Source organism: Psittacula echo, assembly GCF_963264785.1.
Source record: "Psittacula echo genome assembly, chromosome: Z".
Lineage (NCBI taxonomy): Eukaryota > Metazoa > Chordata > Aves > Psittaciformes > Psittacidae > Psittacula > Psittacula echo.
The window spans coordinates 12,621,768-12,644,913 of record NC_137742.1 but is presented as its reverse complement, the minus strand read 5'-3'; the positions used below and the strand labels follow the sequence as shown (position 1 = coordinate 12,644,913).

The 23,146-nt window shown below is 42.3% G+C and overlaps 1 protein-coding gene across 1 annotated transcript in view; it reads left to right on the top strand.

Moving 5' to 3' along the window:
- Positions 1 to 23,146, top strand: part of PDZD2 (PDZ domain containing 2) — a 140,063-nt gene that overhangs the window by 100,939 nt on the left and 15,978 nt on the right. The window contains exons 6-18 of the mRNA XM_080638103.1: positions 2,208 to 2,319; positions 4,209 to 4,357; positions 5,319 to 5,438; positions 7,913 to 8,027; positions 9,799 to 9,872; positions 10,034 to 10,259; positions 11,284 to 11,401; positions 13,661 to 13,793; positions 16,804 to 16,885; positions 17,848 to 17,951; positions 18,684 to 18,852; positions 20,006 to 20,796; positions 21,996 to 22,140. Of these exons, the coding sequence (XP_080494229.1) occupies positions 2,208 to 2,319; positions 4,209 to 4,357; positions 5,319 to 5,438; positions 7,913 to 8,027; positions 9,799 to 9,872; positions 10,034 to 10,259; positions 11,284 to 11,401; positions 13,661 to 13,793; positions 16,804 to 16,885; positions 17,848 to 17,951; positions 18,684 to 18,852; positions 20,006 to 20,796; positions 21,996 to 22,140 (2,338 nt within the window). The remainder of the gene's footprint in view (positions 1 to 2,207; positions 2,320 to 4,208; positions 4,358 to 5,318; positions 5,439 to 7,912; positions 8,028 to 9,798; positions 9,873 to 10,033; positions 10,260 to 11,283; positions 11,402 to 13,660; positions 13,794 to 16,803; positions 16,886 to 17,847; positions 17,952 to 18,683; positions 18,853 to 20,005; positions 20,797 to 21,995; positions 22,141 to 23,146) is intronic.

Sequence of the window (23,146 nt, the reverse complement as noted above, 5' to 3'; positions counted from 1 at the left end):
CACAAGATGTGCCAAATGGGTCACTCCTGAGCCCAAGCTCTGGGTGCAAATTGTCTGTGGCAGTGGTGATTGCAGCTTCTCTCTGTACACTGCTGCAAACTAATTCAATTTCCCCCCCATGCTCTGAGCTGGAGGAAACAGTCCAGCTTTGGACTGGCAGTTAGTGGTCTCATCAGGTGTAACTGCGCATGTCCATATGTGCCACAAAACCAAAGCTGCTGTACAGATCTGGACCCCAGCTGGGTTGTGCTCTGCTCCAGAAAAGGTTAGGTTGGACCCATCCCTGTCTGTTTAGGATAGATAAACAGCAAAACTGGCTTCTTTGGTGAGGCATCCCTCTTGTTTTTCTTCAACCTGATGCTTCACATATTTCTCCACTGCAGAGTTAACGCTGCCCTGAGTACTGATTGTTTTGCACACCTTTAAAATCATCAGCTACATGATTTTTTGTGTGTTTGCACAAATACTTTCTACCTTTCTAAGAAGTAGGCATTTTCACTGTACATTCTTGATACTCTCATTAAAGAGTATTTTCACTTGTATGGTAAATTACAACATAACTTTTGTGTGATCCATGAAGTCCCGGCTCACTTCCAAACACTTTCTCTGCCTTTTGGGTATCCCTGTCTCTCAAAGAGAGAGTTTGTGGTGCTTTGGCTGTGGGCTAATCCCTGGTGGTGTGGGTCTCTTGGGTGGGTTTTTGGATCTCATTTCTTGATTATTTTTTTTTTTTCTGGAATCTCATGCCTCATTAGGATTGCCAAATCATAAGCTCTTGTTTTTTCAGACTGGTGTGGTTATTTTCTTCTACAGATGAGTGTGATTACATGGAGCTGTGATCTGCAAAGCATTTGATACTAGAATTGGACTCTGAAGTAGTTGCTGCAATGCCTTGAAAAATCAACAAGAACTAGCTAGGATGTGCAAACTATGTGTAAATTACATGTAGCTATTTGTGTTAAAGGGAAAGGAATAAAAAGCAAATTTCTATTCCAGCCTCCTGTTATCTGCCAGTTTTACGTTTTCCTGAAATTTTTACCCTTTGAACTGAAACTACAAAGTCTAGACTCTCTGCAAAAGATAAACTTATGTCTTCCTTGTTTGGGGGATAAGAGGAACTTGGAGATAGGAGATAGGTGCTGGGGAAGATTCTGCTATTTTTAAACTTGAATAGTGGAAGTAGTAAGAGTGTTTAGTCGTTTGGGTGGGATATCTTTTAAGCTGACTTCTAGCAGTTTATATAGTACATTAAAAGTATAGTGCAGCCAAATCGTTGTATTGGAAATTCTGTGATCCTTGCTGTGGGCTGTCTGAATAATCACACAGAGGATGCATGGTGGGTGATGGGGTGAAAATGTAGAAGAATGAGTATCTCCAAGGGGAGCATGTTCAGGATCACTGTGGAGGGGCACATCTAGGACAGGGCGGCTGCTGTAGCTCAGTAAAGGAAACAGCATGTGGAGAAGGAGGTCACCAGGCTCTGCCACAGGGCACGGCTTGAGGAGAGTCTTTGTGGGCTTTGTACACGGGCAGCTCTGCTCATCCCTGGCCATGTGGCCATGCTGCTGCTGCTCATTGTCACCTTGTATTGTCACCTCCAGCTAGGCAAACACAGAGGTAAACAGGCTGTCTCAGTGTATTTACTTAGCATGGCAGGGGTTGCTATTCCATGTGCAAATTTAAGTTGAGCATTTCTACTGCTTTTCTTTTAAGTGCTTAGCTATATAATTTTCATAACTTTCTGTGAAATTAGATTTTCATCCATCATACATTGGCATTGAGCCCCAAACACTATCAATAAAATAACTTCTTTCTTAAGTGTTTTTTTTCGCTATGATGTCTCTGGAAGCTTGCTGAGCTGAACAAACTGCAATAAAAGCAGCATTAAAATTTTGTTAAAATGGATGTGGAAGCACCTGAATAAGGTGCTGCTGGTGCTGGAGGCATTAGTGTGGTACCCTGCAGAGGATCTCTGTCCATAGTGAGCTGTACCTCTACCCATTTGTAAAATTTACAATAACAGCCACAGGCATTGTGGAAAATTATTTGTAGAAATGTGTGCTGGCTTAATATAATGACATGTTTTGGAGAAAAAGATTATATGCAGTGGAATTTTCTGACCCTTAGTAAAAATGAGAGGAATTCCATCAACCTTTCAGGTTTACAACTAAATAATTATAAGTTCTTTAATTTTATTTTTTTGTTAGGTAATGGAAACTGAGAAGTCTCAAGATCCAGCTTGTGCAGAAGCGTCCAAAGGAAGCAACCCAAGTCCAAACCTGGGAAGTGGCATACTGAAATACAGAAGTCGATCCCAAGGTAAACCTGGGTTGATAAAAGATACCAATTGTAGGATTTTTACGTTGTGTATTTATTTTAACTGTCTAAAAGTGAGATAGGATTTCTTTCCTTTGGAGATCATATTAGTTTTATTTGGAAGGGAAGTCACAGCCTTCCCAGCCAGGTCCCAGCTAGGGAAGTTTGTGTTCAGCCTCCTGAGCTGAATGGACAGAAAGATGAAGCTTTTTTCTTTTGTTCTTCTTTTCTCTGTGTCTTCTTGCCTGTATATTTCAGTGTGTTCTGATACTGAGGTGGGGAATATATTTCAGCAGACCATCATCAAAATACCCAATATGGCAAATACTCCCTAGATTTTCTATTGCTTTGCCCCCAGGTTTTAAGAGCAACCTGTGCGCAGCGTTCTATCATGTTCTCATTCCTGTTTCTTTCTGAAGCTCCATCCCTGCTGTCTCAGCTTAATTTAGATTTACTCTGATATTTTTAGCATCCTCCAGGGAGCTCCTCTGCCTGTAGCCCCTGCGGCTGTGTGTTGGAGGCTCACTGGGGATCCAGCCCTGGTTCCTGTGAGTGCTGATGGCCCCGGGCTGTGGGTGAGCTTGGGCTGCAGTGTGGGAAGGGAAGCTGCATTCAGAGGTGATCAGAAAACACGGAAATATAACTGTTCTTCTAGAAGAAGAGAGGGAGATGTGACAGGAAAGGGTTAACTGTAAGTGCCAGGAGGGTTTTCGAATGAAAGAAGTGACAGGATGCTGGGTCCTGCCAAGATAGCTGTCCTGGCTGTGTGCACCAGTAGCAGTGCCCTGTGTGCCCAGAGGAGGAGAGCTTTAAAACCAGAGGTAATTTTGCACTCCAGAACAGGGAGCGGGTTTAAACTGTGCTCTTGGACAGTGAGTCCCAATTCTGCCTATGGATGTGGCAGCAGAATTGCTTTAATGCTGACTGAAGACAAGGGAGTGCCTAGCTCTGTGCTCCTTCACTCCCTAGCACTGGCAGTGATGCTTGCACAGTCCCTGGGCAAGGAGAAAGTGGAAGGAAATGGGTTTGGGGATCTCCTGGGCAAATTTACAATTTACAGTGCATCCACCTCAGCCCATGGCTTGTGAGCCCTGTCCCCAGAGTAAAGACAGGGAGGGCAACTGAGGATGAGAGGGAAGCATGTCTGCTCCTTTCTATGGCAGCACAAACTTAAAGTTGGTTTAAGGTAATCTTAACACCACATAATGAAATCCAGCTTGTGTGAATTTAGCCTGTCTGTGCCTTGGGTTTTCATCTGTAAAATATGGGTTAATGTCCCTTCCCTGCGTGGTAGGATAAATGTTCGGGAACTGCTGTGACTGGGGGTCCTGTGGGGACCTCAGAGAAAATGAGGATTGGAGGAGCCCTGGTGCGAGGAGCAGGGTACTCTGTGGCTAATTACAGGATGTCCTTCAAGACAAATAATTCAGTTTCTTACGTGAACTCTGCACTCTCCTCCTCTTTAAGATGACTAGGATCATTGCCAGAAGGAAAGAAAATAGCATTTCATTGGCACATTTTTCCTTTTTCCATTCCAGAAAAATTTCCCTTGAAGTGACGTGACACCTCCAGAAATGAATACTGCTACAGTGTCAGGTCTTTTAATTTTAAATAAACGAAGCTGAGAGCTTAGTGCACTGGCAAGTGCCATTGGGTGAGAACAGCTGAATTTCTTTCCTGTCCCTAAGCTACCGGCTCAATTATCTTCTGCTTTTTCTTACTACCATGAGCAGCAGTGCTGTGGAGTTCAGCATCACTGAAGGATCGTAGAAAACCTGTGACAGCAGGAGGAGATTTTTAGCTGGGGATGATCAAAACTATCATAGCATGCTGGAAAGAGGTTAAAGCCGCTCTGAGATGTTTGAAGGATGTGTTTCTGTGGTTTTCCCAAGGTGCTGGATCCCGTTTGGAGTCCGTGGGAGAAGACGATGAGCTGATGGTGGAAAATGGAGAATCGACTTATGAAATAGCAGTGAAATATTCCCGGGGTGGAAGAAAACACTCTCTGCCCCAGCAGCTGGAGTCGGCAGGAGCCAGGCAGGTGGGTGCAAAGACAGGGCTGGCTCTGAGCATCTCGCTGTGCTTGGTCCTCCTAGATCTGTCTGGAGCTCATAGACATGAGAGTAGTGAAACAAGGCCATGTAGGTACATGACAGGGACAGAAACCAGGCCTGCACCCCAGAATGAGATGCGTTGGCCACCTATACAGAACTTCTTTACCCTAAGGATAGTGAAGGGGGCACTTCATGCTGTGGCTGGAAGATCGCAAGACTGATCTTACAAGAAAGGACTATGAGAAAGATGGAGAGAGACATTTTAGAAGGGCCTGTTGTGGTAGGACAAGGGCTGATGGTTTTAACCTAAAGAGGAAAGATTCAGGCTGGATGTGAATAAAAAATTATTTACAATGAGGGTAGTAGAATCCTGGCACAGGTTGCCCAGAGAGGTGGTGGATGCCCAATCCCTGGAGACATTCAAGGCCATACTGGATGTGGTTCTAGGCAACCTGATCTAGATGAAGATGTTGCTGTTCATTGCAGGGGGGTTGGACTAGGTGACCTTTGAAGGTACCTTCCAACTCAACTTACTCTATGATTCTGTGTGTTCCAGTTCCAGAGATGTGAGGACTTCAGCCAAAAAATCCTGTTTCTCTGTATTTTAATGATTTGATGATGAAGGCTTTTTTTCTTTTTTATTTTTTTTCCATTTGCAAAACAGCTAAGGACTTCAATATATCATGGGGCTATCCTTAATCTTTTTAATCTAAATTGTGACTGGTACATTACAAAATGATCCTACTGTGCAAAATGCAAGAAAATTACTGTGGCAAGATTCACTTTGAGTGTAATGAGCTAGGATTTCGTACCTCGAACATTTTTCTGAATATATCTGTTAGATCCCCCCCTCCCTCTCTCCCCGACACATGCAGTTTTCCTGGTGTTATATCCTAGTGCCTGTGCCAAGCAATGAGAGTGACTTCCCCTGTTTGCTATGTTTTTTAGGACTACCATATTGTGAAGAAATCCACCCGTTCCTTCAGTGCCGCCCAGGTGGAATCTCCGTGGAGACTGACCCAGCCGTCCATCATTTCCAACATCGTCCTGATGAAAGGGCAAGGCAAGGTGAGGATTTCTGCATGTGGCTGGTTTCTCACATGTAGCAAGAGCTGAAGTTTGAAGAGGTGTCTCCCATTGCCCAGGACTTCCATCAGTTCTCAAGATAGCCCATAATAATAATAATAACAATAATAATAGGCAAATCCCATTTTCAAATGTAAATGCCAAAGTTACACCTGCAAAATGCAGGAGAAGTGATATTTGTGTCACACACTTGACGTGGGGTGGCATTCTTGATGTGGGGTGGCATTCATTCTGATTTGGGGCTCCTGGTCATTACTGCGATACCAAATATCAGTAATGGATCTCTAAATATACATGGTTATGCAAAGCTGGTGCACCTACAGAAGAGTACCTCTTTGCGTGTGTATTTATGAACAAACATATGTTATCTATGTGGAATCTGGATACAGTAAAAAAACATCACTGCAAATTAAGAGTTAAACCCAAAGACAGTTTCCTGGTTGGTTGATTGCTTGTCTGAGAGCACTGAATTCTCTGGGTCAAAGAGTCCTTTTTTCTCCCCCCAGTAATATGTTTGCACATTTGCTAGATACCAGCTGGCTGAATGCTAACAGAAAATAGACAAGCATTAACCTAGGTGTATATTGTTTTCCCTAATCTAATCCACAGTAGTATTTGGGCTGTCATTTAAATACGCTATAAATATGCATGTCCTTTTCTATAATAACTCTTTGTATTCATCAGATGGATATGTTTTGGACTAAAAAGACTTGTTTTGACTTTTAAGCTCAAATGCAAAACAAATTCCTTGTTGTGCTTTAAGTTTAGCAAAAAAGTTAGAAATAGTGATTTCTCTGGGTAGATTGATGCATGGTTGCTGTATCTCATCTTGTTTTGGGAGCTTCAGGTCTTTTAATGACATTTCCAAACGAATATTTCCTCATTTTCCACATACACCATTTTTTTCAATCCTGTTTTTCTCATAAGAATTAGATTATTCCTCCGTGTGGGATAAGCCACCTTCTCCTGTCTTTCTGCAGTTAGCAGACTCTAGTGATCATCAACCAGCTCAACCAGCTGCAATTTTGGGTGCCTTTCACCCACCTTTTGAGTGATCACCTCTGTTAGGGATTCCACTACAATTTTTGCAGTAGCATTTGCTTTATGATCTTTATGGAGTCCCTGGACTTGAAAAAGATTTCCACAGAGACACCATGTTGCTGACTGGGAGCTAAGTGTTTGCCCTTGCATTTTCATCTGTAGGTGGACGTGCAGGGAGTGGTTTTCTGCTATGGAGTGACAGCACTTCTGCACGAAGATGGGCTAACATGGGAACTGTTGTGCTTTGCAGCTGTATTTCTCCCACCATACTCCACATTGCTGGGACAGAATTGCTGTGTGCAGGGGCGTTCCAGGAGCCTCCAGTTTTCTGTAGGCTGCTTTGCAGTTGATAATTGCACAGTGGGCAGTTATTTTGTGTTGCACAGTGGAAATGCTTCCTTTCTAGAAATTCGTGATGTCTTACCAGATTACTAGAATCTCATAACTGTGGTAGTCTACTTTATATTCACAGAGTAAAACAAAAGAGCTGGTAGTTGTATTGGGTTGTAAACACAGTGCCTGCCCTGGCAGCATCCCTCAGCTGGAGAGCAGCGCCTGAGGCGCTAATAATAACAGTGACTTCAGATCATTGAAGCACAGCAGTTTTCCACTTCCCTTGTCCACCTGGTCGGTGACTTTTCTCTTTATTCTGTAAAATACATGTACAGCAGTGACAACAGGAGAAATACGGGGCGGGGGGAGGTGGATTGGGGAGGTAATTTGGCTGGGAAATAACTCAGTAGAGGGGGGAGAGGTTCATTCTGCTGTGCTCATCCGTTCCCTGATCACAAGACAGTCCCACAGCCAGCCGGGGCAATGCAGGGGCGAGAGCTAACAGATAGAGCCCTGGGGAATGTATTGATCTAGATTTATTTAAATACAACATGGAACATGTACATTTTTAATTATTCTGGAGACATGAGCATGGCAGCCCCATTCCGGCTGCATTCCTGACATTACAGCACTGACCTTATGTCATGTTCTTAAGCTTCTGGTTTTTTTTTTCTTTCCTGAGGAAATGTAGGATCTGTGGCAGCAGAGAAAACTACAGTTAATCCTGGATATAGATCTCAGGGGTGGAAATCTACTGTCTGTCAATTTAGAAGCAATGTGTTACGGTTTTAAAATGCGAGTAGGATAACATAAAGCCATTGCCCAGTGGATTTTTTTTAAAAGTAATCTCAAAATGGCATTTTTGCTATTTCAGCTTAAGGTGCCTGCTGCTACTTTTTGGGCTGATAAGTGTGCTGGTATTAGAGTGAAAGCAAATGAGGAAATGCAAGCAGAGGGTAAGATGGCAGTGCAATCCATCAGAAGCTTTTAGGTTTTCATCTTTCCTTTGACGTATTGGCAGTCTTTCCCACACAGGTATTAATAAAGTAAGGTGCCAGCTATATCTTCTCCCTTTTTTGTAGGGTCTTGGATTCAGCATTGTGGGAGGTCAGGATTCTGCTCGTGGACGCATGGGGATTTTTGTGAAGACTATATTCCCAAATGGAGCAGCGGCTGCTGATGGAAGGCTTAAAGAAGGTACGATAGAGAGAATTCAAATACATGTAAAGGACCACAGTGGAATATTATTACAGTCCAGCAGTAAAATTCAAGTACAGCTTTATTTAGGTACCTGGCCATCCGCAAGAGGCTGTGGAGAACGTAACACACCCTGTTTATCCACCCTGGGAAGGTCATTCATAGCAGTTAACTTGATTATATTGCATATTGAGAAGAGCAAACTGCAACATGATGATTTGTTTTGTTTTGGGTTTTTTTTCCTTCCTCTTCAGTGAACTTTATTTGCCCAATACATAAGCTGCAATTCTTCAATTGGAGGGGGTTATTGATAGCTGTGAAATGCATCTATCAGACCAAGATCTGGCTTAAAAAGGCTGGTTCAAGAAGGGGTTATATAGAAGGACATGCCTGGGAGAGGCTGTTTTGGGCCATTGTGCTAAGTGTCTTGGTATGATTTTGACATATATAAACAAGTAAGAGTCATAACCAGAAAAACAGAAGACAAAAGATGATATTGTCAGTAAGATCACACAGCTGGTTGGAGAAGCAGTTATATCCTGATTTTATTACAGCTTTTGCAGGCTGGATCTCTGAGCTGTACATATAACCTGCTCTGTGTTTGTTTGCACCCTGGTCTGAGTGCTATGCCAAAAAGACACACGATTACTCACTGCTGAAAATACAAAGTGACCATGAGTTTAGAGTGGTGGTTGACAACTCTTCTGCAGGGGTTGTGTTACTTGTCCTCTACAGAAAGCTGCTCCTGTGTTACTTCTCTCAAGCTGCTCCTGTGTTACTCCTCTCCTCATATCATCATTGCCCTCTTTACATCTCATCACACTTGCTGTGTTTGAGGCTGTCTTTGGTGCCAACTCTCACACTTGCTGCTAGAGGGAAGCTCGTGTCCCTGTTGTATGGGTTGTGCACTCACTGTATGAAGCCAAGAAGTAGCAGCTGTCCCATAGCCGCTTCGAAGGCTATTCAAAGCTTGCATTCCCTTTATTAATTTATTTAATTATTTGTTTTTACTGTCCACGAAAGGAGAGGAGGGGTAACTTTGTCTGGTGACTTTGGCTGTCTAATTTTACACATGTGCAAGTAAATTTGCAGAATGTGAATTTGGATAATGATGAACCTCATTTAATAAAATGAAGGTAGATCACCATGGCGGTGTGTAAGAAGTAAGACCCAGAGCCTGGAGGCAGGTAGAAATATGTTGGGATGTGTTCACTGGGGTAAGATGTATGTGTGATGGGATGTGTTCACAGGGTAAGAAGGGTATTTGCTATTGCAGTGTGTGGGCTATGTGCTTCTCCATCCTCAGGCATTTAGTAAGACAACATGTTTGCTTTCTGCATGTGGATGGAAGGTTAGTTTTTTCCTAACAGGCTTTGGAGTGACATGCCACTGTGTTTAACTTACATTCTCATTTCTTCTATTGATGTTCATAAAAGAAGGGGAGTTTTATAGTCCCTTTGGACTTCCATGTTATGAGCATCTATTTTCAGACTTCAGTTAAAATCCATGGTGTTTCAAGCATGTTTGTTAGTATGAGAATGCCAAGTTAAGGATCTCTGCTGAATAACAGTCTTTACTCTGCTAATTCATCACTGTTAACTTGTAAAGGCATTAGGACAAGTGAAAATAAACTGAGAACAGTAAAAGGCTTTTTCTGAGCAGTTAATTGCAATCTTTATAATAGCAGTTTGTCTTACGTACAGGAAAAGTTTTTTTGCATCTCTGTGTAGTGTGTATATTGCTGACTTACTTTTCTGTATCTAATTACCAGGGGATGAAATCCTGGAAGTTAATGGAGAGTCTCTACAAGGACTGACCCATCAGGAGGCCATTCAGAGATTTAAGGTAATATGGATGTAGTATGGGAGAGATTCGCACTCCTCTTCAGTGCCATTTCATACCCTCAGCTTTACATCCTTTAGCTGCCAGAGATTACTGTATGCAGGTTTACTGGCAAATGCTGGTGTATCGTGTCACCTTATTGGGGTTCTCTGATGTCTCTCCAGCAACTCAAGAAAGGTGTGGTGACCCTGACAGTGCGCACGCGGCTGCGCAGCCCGAGCCTCACACCCTGTGTGACTCCCACCTTGCTGAGCCGCTCCAGCTCCCCCAGCTCCAGTGCTAGCAGTGGCATGCCAGCCCCTGGTGCCGATGAGGCAGACGGTTCCTCCTCCAGCCGCAAAGGACCTGGCCCAAAGGACAGGATTGTCATGGATGTGACACTCAATAAAGGTGAGGGTCTGTTGAGATGGGGTTGGAGAACAAATCCCTGTGTCTTAGGGGAGGTTTTGGGAACATATTAGAGGCTCTAATACTCCGAGAACCTACCTGTGTCCATCTGATCATGAACCACAGGATGGGGGAGAAAAGCATTCTCTAACGCAGAAACTTCTGAAGAGTTCCCCCTTCCACATTTTGCTGCTCCAGAGTCAGCAGACTCTAGCAGGTAGCACTCAGTGTCCATGCTGCTGAGAGAGGAATGCTGTGAGATACTGGGCAAAATGTGAATCAGCCTCTCAGCAGCTCAAATGGTTGTGCCCTTCTGGTAAACAGCAGCTGTGGGTAAGGCAAAGCTCTGTAGAGTGCTCAAAATTGGCCAAATGAGCTGTTTCCTGCATAAGGGTTGCTCTCATTATTAATAATGATACAAGATAAATTTAGAGGATATATCCATTTCAGAGTCTTAAGTCATGCTGATTTTAAAGGTTGGATTAAAAATTTGGAGAGAGAAGATGAGATGTTCAGCAATTCATATGTTAGGAATGCTCTTACTTGAAGGAAAGCAAAGGTGAAGTGTACAGAGGTAATTACTGAACCAGAGATAATGCCTTACCTTTCTTCCTGCCAATTTGTTGAGGAATGCCATGCCTATATATAACAAAAGGGAGCAGTACGGTTGGCAGCATCTTCTGTACTCATGTTTTTTGCAGTGATCTTAAGTGACATCTTTATTGCGTTGCTGCCCCCACTTCTTTGTGCTTTGGACCAGATCAGACCTTGTGTGACATTTCCAGGCGGTTCCCACGCCACACAGAGAACTTTCTGGAAGTGATGGATCTCAGAAAACAGTCAGAATCAGATATTTTCAATCCTGATTTCCACTTGTTGGTCTTGGCTTCCTGACTGACTGCAGTGAAGGCCAGCCCTGAAACAATACATGAGTCTTGGTGTTAGATGGGATGTGGGAACACAAACATTTGTATGTCCTGTGTGATTGCAATCTGCTACTTTTCTTTGTACTTCTTGTTTTTCACAGAGCCAGGGGTTGGGCTTGGCATTGGTGCCTGTTGTCTCACGCTGGAAAACAGTTCTCCAGGGATATACATTCACAGTCTGGCCCCAGGATCGGTGGCTAAAATGGATGGCAGATTAAGGTTAGTTAAACCAGAAACATGCTGGAGTGGTTTTACAATAAAATTGTTTGAGATTTTGTTTTCATCAATGGGTTGATGTAGCATGGAGGGGATTTATACTTAAGAGTCGACCAAAAAGAAAACATTTAAATAAAGACATTCCAAAGGGATATTAAATACCCAGGAAACATTATTCTGTATGCTGGAAGCAGCATGATCATTAAGGTTGTGGTTGATTTTTCTTTTTTAATTCTTTATACAGAAAGCTGAGCCTAATAGCACCCTTTGAGAAAGGAGAGCAGCAAGAAGTGCAGCCTCATGTATTTTTATCAGAGCTGCAGCCAGAGACCCCAGACTGGGAGGAAATTTGCAGAGCTCTGCTAAAAGCCCAGTCACCTGAAACTCTCTTGAAAAGAGCAGGGGGAGATGTTCTTGCAGCTGATTGTGCCCATGGCTGCAGCAGTGCTTTTCTGCCCTTACTGTCAGTTTGGCAGGGTTGCTGCAGACTGACCTGCCCATCTCATTTACTCTATCATGGAGTTTAGATGTCTTTAACGAACTGTAAGAGAGAGAAGCAATTGTTCCCTTGTGCTTTAGGTTGGATTAAGTGGCAGAAAGTTATTTGCTGTTCCTCTCCTGGAGGCTTCATTTTTAAAAACCATTGGAGGAAATCTTCCACCTTTCCGCATCCATACATAAATGCTGGTGGGTGCTGGGAGCATCACTTGGGAGGGGAGGCTCTGCTGAAGAGCCAGTGGGGCTGCGTGATCCGCCCTGAATGTGTGGTGTGAGCACTGGTGCAGAGAGGCTGAGCAAAAGCCTTGCTTTCGCATTAGAACAGAGTGCCTTTCTGTTTCCTTGCTTACTAGGAAAACTGTGATAGAGCAATAGGATTTTTTGGAATAAGGGAAAAAGATAATTTTGTGGTGGCATCCCTGCCAAAGCCCTTTAAAGTTCCTACTGTATAGAAATGTCTGTAGCAGACAGTATTTAATACCAACTTGCTTTCTTGTAAGCCTCTTTGGAAAAGATTGCAATGCTGGTTGCATCTGTATGTAACAGCTGTATCATGTATGAAGTTTAATGATTGATTATATCCAGGCATGCTTCCCAGATTTCTAGCTTGCTTCTATGAGACATTTGCTTCTGTTGTCCCATCAGTGGTTTATGTCTCCATAGCCAAAACTTAGAGGATGGTTTTGATTTTTGGAAAACTTTGTTAATAAAATACTGGCTTTACAATACCAGAGAGGTTTGAATCCAGCTCCTCCATATCTGAGCTTCCCTTCTCAATGATGTGCCTGTGTAAGTAATACTGCATATGTACATGACTGTGTATTTCTAATAGCTCTGTAAATCTAAACGATGGGCAGAGCAGCAGCATGATTACACAACCGATAGATCATCCTTTGCTTTCCTGAGCCTGTACCAGATGTACAGGTTACTGAAGGCTGCCATGTGCAATTGCCATTTTTCCTTTGGCGTGTAGACTCACAGTGTACATTTATTTCCATTGTCAAAAGTAGCCCAATATAAATCAGCAGTAGTAGACTATTTGAGAATGTCTATTTAAAGCAAATGCCTTAGTAATTATGAGAATGCTTTAATGATATCCCTAGCTGATGATCTTTCCTTTTAAATAGTTGCAGATGTTCTAAGCATCATGGGCAAGAGTTAGCAGATTGGGAAAACAAAAGTAAACACTATTTGCTTTCCTTTCAGACGAGTTTTTGTTGTTTGTTGGCTTGGGTTTTGTTGTTGGCTTGGGTTTTTTGCTGTTGTTGTTCTAATGGGTACTGTATCTTAATTTGAAGCAAATACAGGCTTATCTCACTCATATTTTTCCTGGAGTAATTTCATAAACCCATGTCTAAATCATTAATTTCTTATCAGTGTATTTAGTGTTATGTAATTCAATATGAGGGGAAGAAACAGACCATCTGAATCTAATTTTTTCTCTTTGCTCAACAAGTTTCTTAAATGCAGAACTGGAATTGGAAGTTTGCTTTCACCCTGGTCCAAGTGCAGCCAAATGTTCTCTGTTGATTTAATAGGGTTTGTAGCACTGATGTTAAGTGCAGAAGGGATCTCTGCACCTCCCTCCATGAAGTCAACAGGACTTGAAGCATTCATGCCACTGGGAACAAGACCAAGACAGGGTTCTTTTCATGTCAGATCTTTTCCAAACACTGGTATATTTGAAAAAGCTTAGCCATCAGTAGAAAGCACAAATGCTTTCGTAAAAGGCAGCTGTGATTAACTGGCTCTGTCTCTCTGCAGCCGTGGTGACCAGATCCTGGAGGCAGATTCAGTGAGCCTGCGTCACGCAGCATTAAGTGAAGCCTATGCCATCCTGAGCGAATGTGGTCCGGGTCCAGTCAGCCTAATCATTAGTCGGCATCCTAACCCAAAGGTGAGGGGAAAATGAGTTAGTGTGTCTGGTTTGTTTTCATCTGGTGCTGTAATTTAAGTCTTGGTGCCAGGAAAGCAGTGAATGAAGAATACTGGAGTTTTCTCTCTATGGCATGTGTTGTGTAATAAGTCAGGATTGTAATGATGCCTTCCAGTGTTGTAAGTTGCAGCAGTGCTGGACTGTCCCTGCTGCTTTTCACTTAAATCACCCACTGATCAAATGCAGTTTTCCTGAAACTACTTGAGTGAATGTTCCCGTCTTTCTCAGTACTTGGACCAAGTGGCAAGGCAAATACAGCACAGGTCCTCCACTTCCTAGAAGTCATTTTGCAATTAGCTTGTCTCTGGGTAGAATATGAATTAGGGCCAGGATATAAATATCAGTGTATTGAACTGATCGGCTATAATAAAGTAGTAGGAATACTGTTTCTAAAAAAGTAAAATCTGTCCAAAGATCAAAGTTTTCCTTCAGGAATTGAAACGTGAGAATCAGGAATGTACTGCTACTGTGAAATCTGTGCAAGGGCAATTTGGAAAGAAGGCTGTGTTTACAAAGTGAGTATTTTCAAGCAGTTTTTAAAAATTGATGATAGAAGATAAAAGCCTTTTCAATCAAGCTATTGGGAATAACAACTTCTTTTATTTCAGTATTTCAAAGAATTTTATGAGTGTACAAAACCTTCCTGTTTAAACTGGAATGAAGCTGTAAAAATATTTGCATTAGTAGGTCCAGAGAGCTCTGACTTTTGAACTCCTAACTACAAATGGAGACCTTAATAAATCCATATCTAGGAGAACTCAGATTTCTTATTTTATAATTAATTGCATATTTTCTGCTAAATCAAATATACAAACAACACACATATAGGGGTCTGCTGCCCAGTTTTTTATCATTGCTGCAAGGCCTTGTGCTGCTAAAAAGAAAGAGGCTGTGGTTCTGTTAGTTAAAGGTAAGCATGAAGGGGGTAAGAATTGGGCTTATAGCCTAAGATAACAGTATTTCAAGAAAGTCTGTATGCTGTGCTGAACCAGCACAATGGTTCCATTTGATTGCATTATTAAGGCATATAGACTTTTGGAGAGGCTCCATGGAGCTTGCCCTCTCTTCTCCATCCTTCATCTTGCTGTGACGGTGACTAGAAACCCAGTAAGTGCCTTAACCAGGTATCTGCTGAGGAGATGAACTGAGTTAAGCTGATTGCTTGCTATTACTCAGTAACAGAGGGAAACTATTAAGTGGCTCCTGTTACAGTTTTTCATAAGTGATATTTAAAATGACAACAAATTCTTTGCCAAGAAATGCTAAGCTAATTCTAAGAAAAGCTTAAAGTTAAGCTGGAGTGACCCTAAAGCATTTTTTCCTCCTAGGCATCCACAATCCCTCATAGCTGAATCTCTGAAGGAGTGTCCATACGGGCACGCATATTTATCATTATGTCACTGTCATAGAATCATAGAATCCTAGAATGGTTTGGGTTGGAAAGGACCTTAAGATGATCTACTTCCAACCCCCTAGTGTGGGGAGGGATGCCTCACCCTAGACCCTGTTGCCCATGGCTCTGTCGAGCCTCTTCTTGAACGCTGCCAGGGGTAGAGCATTTTTTTCTGACAGCGCGAGGGGTCTGTAGACGTGTGTGGGCATTTTATCTTGGTTTTGTTTTATTTTGTTTTGTTAGCTCTTAATAATCCCTCAGCCAGTGGAGTGTCGTTAGGAATTAATTAGCTTGTCCATCTCCAGTTTGATCTGTCTTAGGCATAGAGGATGCTAAAAATCAAAACTGGAAGAGCTTGCACAAGTGTGGATTTCTGTTTAGCTTTAAACTAATACTGCATTCTGTCCAACACCTGGTTTCACTCCTGGGACATCATGTACCTCAGAGTTTGTGTAAAGCCCCTAGATCATACTCTCGAGGCTTGGTCTGTGTCCTGTAGGAACTCCCTGTGCCCCAGGAGCCGGTAGGCTTCTGATTTGCTGTAAGGTCATGCCATGGGCTGCAAACAGAGATGTATTTCTACAAAAGCTCATGTTGCTTTGGATGTTTTTATACTTAATGTCTTATTTTATGACACAAAAGGTCCACAGTACATTTTGTTGCTGAATACATTCACTTCAGTGTTTTCATGTACTTCCAAGAGCAATACCACAAAATTTTCTTTCTTCTTGTTATTCTGAGTGAATGTGGCATTTAAACTATGACTAAACTGCTGAGTTTGCTTAGGAATCTTTCAAATCTTCATGGTTCAGAAAGATTCAAGTTTCTAGTCCCTATTTATGCTGAATTTTAATTCATGTAAAGCAATGCGCATAGAAATCATTTTTGACAGAGTTAAGTTGCTTTCTGTTTTTAAACATATATATTCATGTAGACTAGTTGTTCCTGTTGTAAAGTTATATGGAGTTTTCCAGTAATAAGAATTAAGTGCATGGCACTCATTCAGAACAAAGTTAGCAAATATGGTAAACCAGTATTTACTCTTAAACCAGAGAAACATTAATTACCGATTACTGATTTAGGTTTTCTTTTTAAAAGCAAGGACAAATGAAAATTAAAAAGACAGCTAATATCACGGGAAGTCTGGTATTCTTCCGGTAGGTTGAGTGTAGAGTATCTTCGGTTGCTGATGTGTTCTTGTACAAAGCAGTCTTTGTCTATTTTAAACTAATATTTTCTTGATAAATCAATGTACAGCATTTAATTGAGTTAAAATTGTGCTATAATGGCTTCATTTGATTTCTTTAAGTCTGGCTGTTTTATTTGTTTGCATAATATGGTGCTTGGACGTGGTCTTCATGAACTCGGTAGGCTTCTGCCTCCTGGTTTATGCAGGAGAGTAGCATGGAGAGAGTCTCTGAATCAGGGGAGTAGGACTTAGGAGCTCTCAAGTACTTACTGCATTTTTATAAATAGTAGCATACCTGAAATTAGTCACCTATTTCTAGTGATAAGTGGTCAGACTTGTGTCTTCATTTTGTCTACCCAATTTGATCTCTATCTTCCACTTGACTTTAGGTTTCTGAGCAGGAGATGGATGAAGCAATCGCACGTACTACCCACCGAGAGAGCAAGGAATCGAACTCCTCTCACGTCTCAGGTAGCAGCGTGTTTTCTTCTAATATGTGTCCTTTTCCAAGTACAGGAAGGTTTAAGGACATCCTCTTGGGTTCCCCAACATCAGTATTTTGAGGACGCTTCAGAAAAGCAGAAGAGTTTAGTGGGTGTAGTCACTCTGTCCACTTGCAGAAATTTTATCAAGACCATCAGGTTTGACCTTATAGCTTATACTACTCTGTTTTGCAAGGCTGTCATGATCCGAAAGTAGGGTTGCCAAGAGATGGTTGCTTTATCCTCTCTTCAAGATTAATGGGAAGCACATTGCCCTACTAAAGAAAGGACAGGATGAATCAACTCCATCTGTGTACATTTATCCACATAGATGGCAAAAAAACACACAAAAAAAGAGAAAGTATTGTGTCCATTTGAAGAAGTCCGGATATTGCATACTGGAGTGTGTTTTAACTGCATTTTAATCTTTGGGGTCACCTCAAAAACTGAGTGCTTTGGTATTTGTCTCATGTTTCTGATCTCTAGACTTAACACTTCCTAAAATCTTACAGATGAAAGCAAATTCTTGGCAATGGCTGAGTGACTAGTAAGGTGATTTTTGGAAAGAAATGTTGGATTTATGATTATCCCCTTTATATTTGTGTCAGCGAGACCTTTACTGAAGTAGACCTTGCCAGTGGCTACTAATTTGTCTTTTGAGGTTGCACCTAGTCAGTAGTATGCTCCAGCACGTGAGGAAGACCCTCTTCTGCTTGTCTCTTGTTCATAGCCCTGTCCTAGGCCTGGCTGGTGTAGTGTGTCTCTGGGACTTTATTTCACCTGATCTGAGGGAAAGCTTGTGAAATGTTAATAAATCTCACTTCAGGAAAGCAGTTTAGATAATAAGTGGGATTAAATGCAGTCCCCAGCTCAGAAAGTGAATGAGGAGCTGGTTTATATATATAGCCCACAGCTTTAATTTTTGGCACCTAACTAAGCTGTGTTTAACAGGAGCTGTACAAAAAAGTCCATCTCCTAGTGTGAAGGTCAAACAAGGAGAGACCTCATCTCCCCTCAGCTGGACTATGAAACGCTTCCTGGAGCCAGCAAGCCGGGTAAAAGAATTAGATGCAATAAAAACAGCGTCGGCTTCACATTCAGCTTTTACTTCAGCTCTTATTTGAGGATCTGTGCTCCTTCCCTGTCACTTGAGAAGTGTTTGTTTCTTACATCATGTGTTTAAATCATGGCAGCAGCAAACTCCTCTTTGTATGCCTATAGCTTTTGGGAGTGATGTACAAAGCATGGGAGAAAGAGCTGTGGGCTCCCACCTCTTGCCACCTAGAGGCACCCCTGATCTCTGGGAACACACAGAAGAGGTTAGCGGGAGAGACCTGAGCCTGTGGGCAGCAGGCTGAGTGCTTGGTCTATTTATGTAGCTGTTGCAGTGGAAAAGTCTGTGTTTTATCTGGGAAAGACAGAAAAGTCATGCAGACTGTGTCCGGAGATACTAACCCTTCCCTTCTCTCAGTGCAGAAGGTGCGTAAAGGGAATCACACAAGGGCATGGTTTCATTTATTGTCTGCATTGAACCACACCTGTAACATAGTGGGATTTGGAATCCGTTGTTATTTATTATAGTGGCTAAAAATGTATTGATGTGCAGCATCTCAGCCATCCAAGTTTGACAGTTTGGCTCTCAATGTACTGACAAGACCTCCACTTTAAAAATTTGCTTTAAATTTCCTTTATTGACATGGAGATGTGAGTGGAGTTTGTGGTGGCTGCACGCAGACAGAGGCTTTAAGCATCGATGATGGCCAGTCACCAGGCTCAATTCTTTTCAGCAGGGATCTGTCAGCTCTGAAGCAGAGCTTTCTCAATACTTCTCACATGACGGTACAAGCCAGCTCCCATATTCTGATGCTGTAACAGGCTCCAGTGATGAAGAGCAGCTCCGTCAGAAGAACAGAAGCAGTTTGTTGGAGGATGGTTCTCTTCTTCCTGGCAACCTGAGTAAGAGATGGAAATGTGTGAGGTCATTTGGCTAATGGGGTGACAGTCACTGAGCTGGTTTGCTTTGCAGGATAGCTGTACAACGATTCCTGTGCTGGTAAGAAGTGCTGGGCAGCGTGGTGCAAGCTGGTGCTCATTATATTAAATTCATACTGGAAAATGGAAGGGGTTTGCAGCAATGCACGTAAATGCCCGTTTCCATGGTATTTTGTCCAAACCGCTGTTCTGATTATGTGAAAATGACTTTATTTGATTGGTTTGGCTGAAACTGGATTGACAGCACTACACTTTGGGGTATTTTTTAAATGACTGATGATCATCTGATTGATTATATTTAAATGAAAGTGTTCATAGCTATATCATATACACCATTTCAAAATGTCACATGTAGCAGTGCAAAAACAATCAAATGTTCAATTTGACATATTTTGCACGTCTGTGTCCCCGTAGTGTTTAACTGAAAGTATCTTACATTTCCTTAAAGACCTACCCCTGATCTCACAAAGGTTATTGCATTTGTTCTGCCTTTCCTATGCTTCTCAAGTAATGTCTTTCTCTACAGCGTATTTTTCTCTAGAAATTCATTCTTTAATGCTTTAAAAACATTTTTTAATCTTAAAACTCCCACTAAACAAAGCAAAACAAAAAAACCCCCAACAAACCACTTTCTACAAAATAAGGTCTAGTTCTTTTATCAGAAGAATGTGGAAAGGGTTCTTCGGCTAATTAGTCTTTAATTTGAAACTGATTGTGTCTTTATTCAGGAAGGCATTTTTCACTCCCTCCTAAGTTGACACAGGCAGTCCTGAACATAGATTTAAGCAAAATGTGAAAGAAATTGTCTTGTTTAAACTAAAATACACATGTGAATTTGCATCCCTTTGTGTCATAGTCATAATTTATAAATAAACTGAAAATAGAACCAGATGTGCCATGAACTGATTCTGAGAACTACCCGTAAATTGTAGTGCTGTCTACTATCCGTCTTGTAGTGTAGTTAAAGGGAGGACATGAAAAACCTGTTTTTCACTTTGTGAGGTGTTAAGCTTCCCCTGTGAACAGAGCCACATGTAATCTGCTGCAATCATATGCATGGTATTAAAAGTCATCTATAAATGCAATTGTAGTATGACTTTTTTTTTTTTTTTCCTAGCTGCCAGAGAAGCAGGAGTGGCAAAAGCAAATGGTCCGACTTCTCCTAGTAGTGGGAGATTGTCCAGTCTTCACAACAAGCACGTGGATTCTGTCCGACCAGGCATCCTCAGTGACAGCCCCAAATCTGCCCGCAGCCCCTTTCATCGACAGAGGAGGGTTGTGTTCTATGATGGTGATGTTAGTGATGATGACGAAAGCTCCCACTTGCAAAGAAGCCAGAGGGCCAAGAGCCAGGAGGATGCTGGCGTTGTCATTACAACCTCATCTGTAGAAATCGATGATGAGAGCCAGGACAGTGGGTCACCTAGATATAGTAGCACAGAGACATCTTCCCCTGTCTTCAGCAATTCTGTGGAGTCTGCAGACAGCACGCTGGAGCAAATTGATTCTCCCTTCTTCCCCATCATAGCATTCGATTACTCAAGTGTGCCTGAAGTTCGTCTTGGCAGCCTGAGTTTGAAGGAGCTCCGGGAAGCACAACTCGAATCTAAGAGATCCCCAAAACTTGAGCACAGAGCAGTCACGAGAGTGAAAAGCATGATGAGCACTGAGTGCCGAAGCCTGCAGAGGCAGAGGATGGAGGAGCATGGCTCTTACAACAAGCCTGTTGCAAGGATGCTCCCTCATAGCAAGAAGTGTGAATCACCAGATGGAGCCGGGCAGGGCCAAGGTGAAATAGTCACCTTGGTTCGCAATGAGCATGAGTCATTCGGCCTGGATTTGGAAATCCAGGCCATGCCTTTAAAGGTTGTTGTCACAGGCCTGCGGCCCGGTGGAGCAGCAGAAATGGTAATTTTTTAATTTGGGTTGCTTTGTTGTGATTTGCTTTCATTTTGCTTGGATTATTACGGTTATTATTGTTATTAAACAAGTCATCTGTTGATCACTTGTTTAATAACACATGCAAGGGACATGTTTGCTGGGCAAAATGTCTCATCCCACATTGTTCTGAAGCTGCAGTTAAATTAAATGCGCCTGATTTAGAAGCATGCCCTGGCTGGTTCAGAACCAAGAAAGTCAAGAGGCAGATTCACTGAGATGAACTTGCCCCTGCTCGCACTCACAGTTTTGAGAAAATACTATTCTTTTGTTTCTTGTCTTTTTATCAGGGATGAAGACAAAAAAAGTAAATCCTGGTGGTGAAAATGTTTACTAATCTCTATAATTTTATGCGTATGTATTCCTGTGTACATGAAACTGGTACCAGGAGGCCTTAGGTGCTGGCCAGGTTTGCCAAGCGCCATGGCAGTGGTAGTAACACACAGCTCTTCTAAATCTCATACATGCACATACTAATTTGCATATTTGCTTCATACTGGATGTGGAATTGACCTAAATGCCAAAGGGCAGAAAAAGGAAGGAGAATGCTCTGATGCATAAAGCTGGGTGTAGCATTTTTTGTCTAGTTAGTGGCCATTAGGGCAAGAGGGCATATGTTGTAGCAGATTGAGTTGGGCTGTCAGAGCAGGGGGTTTGGGCTCTGTTCCTGCCTTTTTCTCTGACTTTTGTGCAGTGTTTAGAAATAAACTTAGGCTTTTATCATAAAAACTCGGTCCATGTTAAATTCAGTTATTTAGGAGAATCCCACCGGTCCAGTGAGAGGTTGTGACCAGGAATATAATTCATACATGAAATGCAAAAATGATAGACAGTGTTCCAGACCTGAAGAAGCTAGGGCTAATTCAACCCAATTCATTTAAATGAAAAGGGCTGTGTCCTCCTTCCTGATACTGATCTCTCAGAGAAACCACCAGCTCTTTTGACCTTCCTGTTTGAGATTGATCATTAATTCATCTCCTGGCAAAAGTACAGTCTGCCCTTTATTTATGTGTTGGCAAACTGACAGCAGTGGTGGTACCTGTGCTCTGCAGAGAGATGAAATAGGGAACATTGCTTGTAAGACATGAGTTGCTTCCTTGCAGTCCTTGCCCCTGTGGCAGTGCTTTTGTTGTGTATTTATAATTTCCTTGAATCTGTCATTGCATCAGGGATCAATGGGCAAGATGGCTGTAGGAGATGAGATTACCACCATCAACAGTATCCCAGTCAGTAAGATGACGTACGAAGAAATCTGCATGCTTATGCAGTGTCTTCCCACATCTGTAACCCTGGAGATCCAGAAAGTAACACCAGGTGAGAGAGTAGTGTTGGTTTTGTATTATATATTCTGTGTACCAGTGGGGAAAATTCCCTTGGATCAGCTGGATCTAATCTTCTGCTGCCCCATCTCCCCAAACTGATTCATAGAAAAAACAGGGGGTACATTCTGTCTGAATTGATGATCTGTCTGCAGTAGGCAGGGGCACCTCACACTAGACCAGGTTGCTCAAAGCCCTATCCAGCCTGGCCTTGAACAGTGCCAGGGTTGGACCATGTTTCTTATAATTAGTTTTCTAGGTTGAATTGAAATATTTGATACCTTCTTAGTTTCTGCTCAGGGCTTATTTATGCTGCTGCAGCAATATATGCATCCCCACAGACTGTACAAATTACGTGGTATGGAAATGAGTGTTTGAAAAAGAAAAGCATACTTCTAAAATTCAGGAAGAACATAGTATTTCACTTCATTCCAGCTTATGATCTTCTTCGTGTACCTATTAATACCTGGGAGCCTAAAGTGTTTCCAGATGCTTCAGTTCCAGTTGTAAGGAATTTCTGGCTTGGCAGAGTCCTATTCTTGTTTCCTTAGGCTGCTGTGGCTTTCACAAACTAACAGCATTGGAGTAGGGGCACTTTTGCACTCCTTTATCATGCAACTTTTCCGTCCCACTGTCAGGGAAGAGGGTCTCTTCAGTGTGTGTGATCCAGCATGCTGAAGCAAGGCAGTACTTCAAATCCTAGCCTAGCTGCTTCAGATTGCTCTTCTGAGATGATTTCCCCTTTGTGAGCTCCAGGAGGAATCTGTGCTTCTTAACATGAGTACCTAAATTAAGATGTGTGGATAATCCTGCAGGTTTGTGCAAGGATTAAAGAGATCTGACACATTTCAATGAGCAGGAAAGGGTGCCTCCTCCATACACTTTCTAGGCCTTACGTGAAAGGCAGCTTGAATGGGGATGCATGTACCAGAAGCAGAACGGTGTAAGCAAATGCTTAAGGGTGAAGTGCTGGAAATTGAAGATCTTGGAGAAATGGGTGA